A 10,000-nucleotide genomic window follows, 5' to 3' on the forward strand; every position below is an offset into this window, starting at 1 on the left:
TGTGACCATGTGTCTTAATGGGTTTTTTCCTCATGCTATGAATGAGTATGATGGATGATTGGTGTATGCACTTAGACACACACACGTGCGCACACACACACACACACACACACACACACACACACACACACACACACACACACACACACACACACACACACACACACACACACACACACACACACACACACACACACACACACACTCACGTGCGCACACACCACTTAGTGCCAGGAGAAACCTGAGAATGTCCAAGAGCGTAAATGAAGTTCAAATATTTACATTTGGCAAACCTTTAACCAAGGTTTACTGGCTCTTTGTGTGCGTGTGCGTGCGTGAGTGAGTGCATGCGGGCATGCGTGTGTTTCTGTCAGTCTCTCTGTTTGTGTGAGTGTCTTTGTAAGTGTATGTGTGACAGGTTGTTTAAGGTGTGTGTGTGTATGTCCATATGTGGATATGTCTTGCCACAAAAACATAATATGGAGCTGCTGCTTTCCAGTGGTGTTGGCAGACGCTAAGAGAAGAGTGCGTTTCGCTTTCCCCTCTCTACTTCCTTGCCCAGTGCAGCGCTGGTTCGTGTCTGCTATGTGCATATTTCTCCAATGTGTTGCGCCTGACTCAAGACTAAACAGGCTCTGTGTGAGGTGGAACATCTCATATGGAGGGCAGATTCATCCGCTCCTCTCACTGACCCTCTCTCCTTTTCTCCTTTTATTCCTTTATTTTGCTCCCTCCCCTCTCTCTTTCTCTCTTTCTCTCTTTCTCTCTCTCTCTCTCTCTCTTTCCCTCTCTCTCATCATGTCTATCTGTTGCTCACTTGACCTTTTCTGTCATGTTGTTTTTGCCATATTGTTCTGTTTATGACTGCTTTATGAAAGAATTTATTCAAAATTTTTCAGGCTAGTACATAACTTTGATGTTAGAGAAAGACTGCCAACTCTTTTTTCTCCAATTGTTTTCATTTTTTGGATTTTATTTCGTGGCATAACTTAAAGGGACACTGTGTGAGATTTTTAGTTGTTTATTTCCAGAATTCATGCTGACCATTCACTAATGTTACCTTTTTCATGAATACTTACCACCACCATCACATTCTAAGTATTCACTATGACTGGAAAAATTGCACTTTTCATACAAGAAAATGGGGGTCCGCCATTTTGAATTTCGAATTCGAATTTTGAATTTTTAGCTGCAAAAATGACTGTACTTGGAACACTGACTAGAAAATATTTGTTTATTACTTAGTAAACTTTCATGTAAAGATCAAATTTGGCAATAGGCAGTCCAGTTTCAATGAGCAGCATAGTTGCAGTACCTTTTTTGACCATTTCCTGCACAGTGTCCCTTTAATTCCCTCTCCTTTGTTGACCTGCCGCTGTATCTGTTCACAGCTTTTGACCAATCAGCACACCTTTGTTTATTTCTACAGAGTTTTCCTGGAGATAGCATGTTAAACATACATTCTCACTAACTGTTCAGAACACTCAAAAGAAAACAGTAAAACGCGCATGACAGAGAAGGGAACAGAAAAGCATTCATTGTGTGTGTGTGTGTGTGTGTGTGTGTGTGTGTGTGTGTGTGTGTGTGTGTGTGTGTGTGTGTGTGTGTGTGTGTGTGTGTGTGTGTGTGTGTGTGTGTGTGTGTGTGTGTGTGTGTGTGTGTGTGTGTGTGTGTTTGTGTGTGTGTGTGTGTAGACATATATAGGCCTATTCTTCAAGTTTACTATATGTATACTAGTATGTGCATTTTAAGCAACAGAAACTGACCAAAGTGCACAATATGTTCTAATAATACTCTCTCTCTCTCTCTCTCTCTCTCTCTCTCTCTCTCTCTCTCTCTCTCTCTCTCTCTCTCTCTCTCTCTCTCTCTCTATCTCTATCTCTATCTCTCTCTCTGTCTGCAGCGGAGCGTAGTGTCAGTGACAGTGTTACGGTGGTCAGCAGCAGCAGCAGCAGCAGTAGTTGCAGTAAGGGGCGTAGCAGCACAGGGGGCAGCAGTGAGAAGAGCAAGAGCCAGGGGCTCAATGGAAGAAGCTCCGGCCGCCGGCCTCAGCTACCATCCAAACCTAAAGGTACATGCACACACACACACAACAGCACACACACACTACACACACACACACACACACACACACACACACACACACACACACACACACACACACACACACACACAACAGCACACACACACACACACACACACACACACACACACACACACACACACTGACACACACACACACTACACACACACTACACGCACGCACACATGCACGCACATACGAGTAAATCATACACACTGAGACTCACACATACCCACACAACATTTAAACAGCCACAATAATCCCACCGTATGTCCACACAAATAATTGTATAGTATGAGAACAGAAACACACTCGCATACATGACGTCTCAAATGCTTGTGCTCATAGCCTACGTACTATCATTCCAACACATACTGTTATCCAACCATCATGCTAGGTGTAAGTATATTTATCATGGGTGCATTGTAAGGATACATTTGCTGGTCTCGGCATGTGACACAGCTGCCCCCTTCTGGCGGTTGTGGCCCATTGCAGATACAACCTCTGAGATTTGATATTCTGTTAAAATAAGCATATGATCACGAACTTGGTCAAGATTGCCCCAAGTTTGGACTTAAAAGTGTCCAAAATTATCTGTGCCCAAATTGTTGTATGGCTGATGACTTAAACATTAAAATTGTCAATGGACACCAGCAACATATGTATTTAAATGTTATACATAGGTTTTTTTTTGTTTATAAACATTGTGTTGTCAAGAGGGGCAAGATGCTGGCAGCCAACTACGTGAGCTAATATTTTGGCTGACAGCAGTTTCCAACAGTCAGAGGTCTAACAGTGCGCAGCTAGGGTCGCACAGCCAGGGATTGTTTACAATCGGAGAACCCATGGATGCATCCCAATATGTGTCCTTGCCTCCTCCACTTGTGCTTGTCTCCTCGTCCCGCCTCCTGGCCCCTCCTCCGTGGAGAAAACTATAACGTTTCCCAGCTGTCAGCCTCGCCACAACAACTTTTGAGGGACTGTTTTTCATTCACCATCCCAATTGCAAATGAGAAAAAGATTTTACAATTGAGCTTTTGCAAGATATTGAAATATAATGCTGTTGTCAGTGATGTCATCATGACGAGAAGCAAGTGGAGGAGGCAAGTGGAGGAGGCAAGGTCACATATTGGGATGCACCCCATGTATTCAGTTGAGGCCATGCTTCTGTATTTAAGTACTGGAACCTCTAGGTGTCACTGTCTGGCTATATTTGATTTGGGCCCCATGAAACATTGTCCTGATGTGTTTTAGCTGATTTGTATTCTCTCTTCTCTATTCAGTCTATCTGTTTATGCCTTTCAATCACATAAAGTCAAACAAAAACCTTGGTTGACACAATGTAATCCCACCACTGCCAAAGCAAACACATGTTGGATAAAGGGAAATTAAAATGGAATGTGATAAATGATACATGTTACATGATGAATTACAACAACATTGCTACCATTTATACATACCAAATTAAACCTGTTAATAACAGATCTTTTTCTATTTGTGCATGTAGTGCCTCCTAAGCCAGCCCATCTCCAGAGCCCGGTGACGGCTCCCACGCACCCCTTAGCCCGGACCCCACAGAGAGCTGCCATGGAGGACAGAGGAGGAGGAGGAACAGGAGGAGGAGGAGGAGGAGGAGGAGGAAGAGGAAAAGCAGGTTCAGGAACAGCAGGAGCCTCCACAGCAGCGAGAGGGAGAGTCAACGGCAACGGCATTGGAACAGGAGCAGGAGGACCTGGCAAAGGCAGAATACTGGACCTCATCAACCGCTTTGAGGAGGGCAGGTAAAAACAATACTGGAGGCATTACGCTGTCTGTCTGTCTGTCTGACTCTCTTTCTGTCTCTCTCTCTCTCTCTCTCTCTCTCTCTCTCTCTCTCTCTCTCTCTCTCTCTCTCTCTCTCTCTCTCTCTCTCTCTCTCTCTCTCTCGCTCTCTCTCTCTCCACCTTACATACTGTAAGTCAACTCTATCTGGGTATTAAGGTCTCAGCTTTTTCCCTGAATGCATCCCACCGCTCTGTCCTCTCTACACTATGTTGTCATTAAAAGTTAAAAACAGCCTGAAGAAGTTGCTCAATGAAGAGATCACCCTTGACTCATATGACGGCGGGCATAAGAGTGATTGGCCATTCAGTCAGCATGAAAGAGTAGCTGGCACTGAGGGGGAGGCCGTGTTTGGAGGCTGGGTGTGGAGGGGGGCGTGTTTGGAGGCTGGCTGGGTGTGGAGGGGTCCGTGTTTGGAGGCTGGGTGTGGAGGGGGGCGTGTTTGGAGGCTGGGTGTGGAGGGGGCCGTGTTTGGAGGCTGGCTGGGTGTGGAAGGGGGCGTGTTTGGAGGCTGGGTGTGGAGGGGGGCGTGTTTGGAGGCTGGGTGTGGAGGGGGGCGTGTTTGGAGGCTGGGTGTGGAGGGGGCCGTGTTTGGAGGCTGGGTGTGGAGGGGGGCGTGTTTGGAGGCTGGGTGTGGAGGGGTCCGTGTTTGGAGGCTGGGTGGGTGTGGACTGGAGAGACGTGATGTGGATGGGACTTGATTTGATGAGCTGTGTGGAGAGCAGAGCCGAGCCTCAGAGAGCAGCTTTTGCTACAATGACAGGCCTGAATCCGTGAAAAATAAATGGGGGGAAAAGGTGATTGGTGAATAGCAAGTAACTGTAGGAAAGTTTCCCTGTGTGCCCGTGAGATGTGGTTTTGTTACAATGACAGGCCTGAATCCGTGGGGAAAAAAAAACATTTTTGGGGGAAAAGGTGGTTGTTGAATAACAAGTAGTAACTGTAAGAAAGTTTCCGCATGTCCCTGTGAGTTGTGGTTAACTTCAGCTTGATATTGATCCCCTCAGCCTGTCCTCTGTAACGAGCCCCCACCCCCGTGGGAGACAGAGGACAATCATTAGTAGGACAACCAGTCTGGACATCTCATCAATAATAGTCGCGGGGTATAGGGGTGGTATTACGCCCTAAAAAAAGCCACAAGGCAGACGCTTCATATTTTCCCAGAACTAGATTTTTAAGATGGAATTTAAATTACATCATAGCACCCTCTGTCTTGTTACAGTGTATCACAGAATGTGAGTACAGCTCTCATATTTCTACGGATCGGTAAGTACGTATGTCTTTTCATGGGACTACATTAAAGAAGTTTTACTTTGACACAATTAATTTGGTTTAGATAGATGGTGTCAATCATGTGTGGTAGTAACCAAGTGAGAAGTACAAGAATGAAAGGAATATGTTTCCTCAATGTTGTCCCATGAAAAGATATACTTAACAAATCTACAGAAATGTGAGGGCCGGGTGTACTCACTTCTGTGGTACACTATAGGTCTTCATGATCTTCAGATGCTACATCCAACATCCTATCATACCTGAGGTGCATTTCAATAATACGACATTTAAATCTGCACATACTGCTGCACTTAATATTTGTACAACGTCATTGTTGTTGGCTTGGCTTTGATTTTTTACCATTGCATTTGTTTATTTGTATGTGTAATAGTGTGCCAAGGTTAATGGCATACAATAAATATATTACTATTTTACTAACGATAAATGTAATTACTATTATGTATCTGGTTAATAGTACAAATTGGGGTGCATAGTTAAGACATTTACCCTGATGTCTATCGCAAAGCTCATTGGAAGGGCAGTGCACATTTCAAGGTTTCGTCGGCGTGAGTTCCTGAGCTAAGGTCATAAAAACACCCTTTTGACATACATTTAACCAAAAAGTGGGTTACCCGAGATAGACACAGATATGACCTAAAACATGTATAGGTAGAGCAGCAGTCCTCCATGACGAAAGACTGTGGAGGCCCCTCTGGCTAGGTTAAGCATGTGATTCAGCTCAGACTATGAACGAGAGACTGCGAAAAAAAAGTCAGAAAGGACATGGAGGTTTGAATTCTTCCCTTTTTTGTGTTTTCATTTACAGTACATCTAGCATCTGTTGGTTTTGTAGTGCTGTATGTCGCAGAGAGAGAGAGAGAGAGAGAGAGAGAGAGAGAGAGAGAGAGAGAGAGAGAGAGAGAGAGAGAGAGAGAAGAGAAGAGAAGAGAAGAGAAGAGACTTGACGTTGCGTGTCGTGACATGACGTGGGGTGACGTGACGGAACGTGACGTGAGGTGACGTGAAAAGACCTTTCACTTTTCCACATTCTTGATGATTGTGGAATAAAGTCCATCTGGTAGTGCGATTGGTCGGATGCGGTTTAACTCAAACAATATGGGCTATCTTGGGGCATCTCAGGACAAGGAGATGGACTTACAGCATGCAGAAACAATGACAGCTTTTTTTGTTTTCACTTAACAAAGACATGAGCGAGAATGACAGAGCAAGACAGCGCACACTCAAGCAGAAAAAAAGGAAGGCAGGAAGGAAGCAAGCGAGGAAGGAAGGAAAGAAAGAATGAATGTGGGAATGAAGGAGAAGATATCAGAAGTTGGCTAGTCCCCCCCTCCGGGGCTGGACTGAGGGAGAAATAGGGCCCGGGTACTTTTGGCTTAAAGGAACCCCTCATAGTTAGCGGCATAGGAACTGACTCACTGGTGGGCCCGACACCCTGGTGGGTGCCTATTTTCAGAAATAATAATAATAAAAACATATATATATATATATATTCACATTTCTGAAAATAGGGGCCCACGAAGGTGCCCTGGTTTATGGCACAAACTTTAAAAAAAAATGAAAATAGGGGTCCACAAGGGTTTGCAGCCCACCGGTGAGTCTGAAAATAGGGGCCCATGAGGGTGCGGGGCACACCGGAATTGCCCGCTATGCCAGATGGCCAGTCCAGCCCTAGTCTCCTCCCACCGTGTTGACCACTGGCTCCTCTCGGCGGAGGCTTTGCACACAGGATGGGGAGGATTACAGCAGTTCTCTAACTCTCATACTCTCACACACTCTCACACTCACACACACGAGGCAGACCAACACGCAGAGGCACACACACACGCAAGTCAGACCAACACACAGAGAAACACACACATCCTCATACACACACACACACAGACACACACACACACACAGACACGAGGCAGACCACACAGAGACTCACACATACATACTCATACTCTCTCACTCTCTTACACACACAAGACAGGCCAAATCACAGACACTCAGTTACATTTTCTCTGTCGCTCTGTCTTTCTCTGTCTTTCTTTCTCTGTCTCTCTCTCCCTCTCTCTCTCTCTCATACACACACACTTCAGGTGTGCACGCGCCCACAGAGGGCCAGACACACAGAGTGCCAGACACACACACACACACACACACACACACACACACACACACACACACACACACACACACACACACACACACACACACACACACACACACACACACACACAGAGACGCAGAGCACTCAGTCTATTCAGCAGCAGTTTGCAGGGAGGCAGAGCAGAGCAGAGCAGACAGCAGCAGAAGGATGTGGGAGAGAATCCAACACGTTCCACTGAGGCACAAGCACAGGAGGTGAGCTCCGGGGGAGAGCCATCAGCACTGCTCCACTTCTCTCTTTCTCTCGCTCTCGCTCTCTCTCTCACACACACACACTCTTCGCCTGTCTGTCTGTCTGTCTGTCTGTCTGTCTGTCTGTCTGTCTGTCTGTCTGTCTCTCTCTCTCTCACTCACTGTCTCTCTCTGTTTCTCTCTCTCTCTCTCTCTCTCTCTCTCTCTCTCTCTCTCTCTCTCTCTCTCTCTCTCTCTCTCTCACACTCACTCTCTCTGTCTGTCTCTCAATCAGACAGCCGCTTTAGAGGGGACACCTCTCCAGACGCGACCGTTTTAATTGCACGTCACCCTTCTCCAGTCCTCACTTTAGTGCCGCATGCTTTCGCTCAACACTGTTGCCTTTCTACAGTACCTTGAGGAGTTTTGACTGCATGGATAGATGTCCACTTTGAACGCAAGCTTTCAGGTTTGGTTTTGTAGGTTAGAATTATACAGTACACATTTTATTTTTATCCTGTGTGTTTTATTTTTGCTGTGTTAAGTGTACCGTGTCAAGAGTGTGGTGCGTTGTTGCAAACGGAGGAGTATTTTCGTTTGAAAAGCTGCTTGTGTGTTCCTAAGCACCGTAACCTCTCTTAACCCCCCCTCCTCCGGTCACCACTGTGGGGATTTTTGTGCTGGTGTGTGATGGCTGGTTTTGTAACAGTCTCTCGACAAGAGTTCCTTTCTTTTTTTTTGCTTGTTACCGGGGCTCTAAATGAACTGTTTTCATTACCAGCCAAAATGGCTAGTAGATGTTAATCACACATGCACTAATGGGCAAGTGGCTAGTAATTTGGTATTTTCAAATAGCCAAATTGAAATTTCACCAGCATTTGGCTGGTTGACTGGTGGTCATTTAGAGCCCTGCCTGTTACATAGTGTCTCGGTGCATAGTACTGTGCTTGTTACATAGTGTCTTGGTGCATAGTACTGTGCTTGTTACATAGTGTCTTAGACTTAGTGCATAGTACTGTGCTTGTTACATAGTGTCTTAGTGCATAGTACTGTGCTTGTTACATAGTGTCTTAGTGCATAGTACTGTGCTTGTTACATAGTGTCTTAGTGCATAGTACTGTGCTTGTTACATAGTGTCTTAGTGCATAGTACTGTGCTTGTTACATAGTGTCTTGGTGCATAGTACTGCGCTTGTTACATAGTGTCTTAGTGCATAGTACTGTGCTTGTTACATAGTGTCTTAGTGCATAGTACTGTGCTTGTTACATAGTGTCTTGGTGCATAGTACTGTGCTTGTTACATAGTGTGTATCTTCTTTGTGTGCGCTGCCATTATGGAGATATGACTGCAGTTCTGGTCATCTGAAATGACATTAGTAAAAGTTGGATTTTGTTCTTTCTTTTGCCTTTGAGGCATTTGTCTGTTTGGGGCAGGAGGAGAATTGGAACAATGCTTCTCTTATGCTGGGGTGTATGTGCGGGTAGTCAGTGCCGCTAAATTGCTGATCCAAGGAGAGGGAATTTCTGTGTGTGTGTGTGTGTGTGTGTGTGTGTGTGTGTGTGTGTGTGTGTGAATGTGAATGTGAATGTGAATGTGGTTTTCAGTCTCGTGCACATCCAAGGCAGACTCAGCTTTTGTGCTCTTTCTGGCTCAGTTTTTTTTTTGCTGTGTATGGTGTCAATAGCGTGAAGTAACTTCTATGTGTCATGGTAATTGGAGATGTTATTGAGTTTCTTGATACAGTGTCGGTGACTGTTAAGGCAGTCATAACTACTGTAACTCTCAGTCATCAGAACTCGTCCACACGAATCGTCCACACGACTGATGCTACTGTCAGAAAACTTTGACTCTCAACTCAAGCAAGTTTTGTTTAGGCAAAAATATACCACGCAAACATTATTGTCACGAGACAATAACTTGACACATGACTTCTATAGTTCTTTGTCATCAGAAACCTTAACACAACCACTGCTACTGTCAGCATACTTTTGCACTACTATGACTACTCTTGTTCACGTTAGGAAGACATTTGATAAACACTTTTACTTCTTGTTTGGCAGACAGTTTCCAAACAACTATAACTGCTTTAGTTCTCAGTAGTCAGAAACCTTGCCTTCAAACACATCCATTGTTACTCTCAGTAAGCTTTGGCAGTGTACTGTAGGTGTAAGTTTGGCTTGGAAAGTGGTGAGGACATTACAATGGCAAATTGTCTGGGCATGCTATTTATGCATTATAATGGTGAAAAAGTGGTGGGGACAAGCTAGGTTCATCTCAAAAGTGGTATGGACATGTCCATCCACCATACACACCTAAAATTATGCCCGTGTTTGCCATTACTACCATATAACCACTGTAGTTTTCATCAGGCTGAAACTTCATAACTGTTTAATTTCTCATTAGGCTGACTTTCTAACTACTTTAGTTCTCATTAGGCTGACTTCTAAAATGAGTGTAACTGCTGTATTTTTCAGTAGTCAG

At 44.8% G+C, this 10,000-nt stretch overlaps 1 protein-coding gene across 5 annotated transcripts in view; it reads left to right on the forward strand.

Moving 5' to 3' along the window:
* The window catches only part of fgd4a (FYVE, RhoGEF and PH domain containing 4a), a 109,674-nt gene that overhangs the window by 76,830 nt on the left and 22,844 nt on the right, over positions 1 to 10,000 (forward strand). For all 5 annotated transcript variants that reach the window (XM_063196912.1, XM_063196916.1, XM_063196914.1 and 2 more), the window contains exons 3-4: positions 1,904 to 2,071; positions 3,591 to 3,864. In XM_063196912.1, coding sequence (XP_063052982.1) covers positions 1,904 to 2,071; positions 3,591 to 3,864 — 442 coding nt within the window. The remainder of the gene's footprint in view (positions 1 to 1,903; positions 2,072 to 3,590; positions 3,865 to 10,000) is intronic.

The sequence above is a fragment of the Engraulis encrasicolus genome, chromosome 4 (genome assembly GCF_034702125.1).
Source record: "Engraulis encrasicolus isolate BLACKSEA-1 chromosome 4, IST_EnEncr_1.0, whole genome shotgun sequence".
Taxonomy (NCBI): Eukaryota; Metazoa; Chordata; class Actinopteri; order Clupeiformes; family Engraulidae; genus Engraulis; species Engraulis encrasicolus.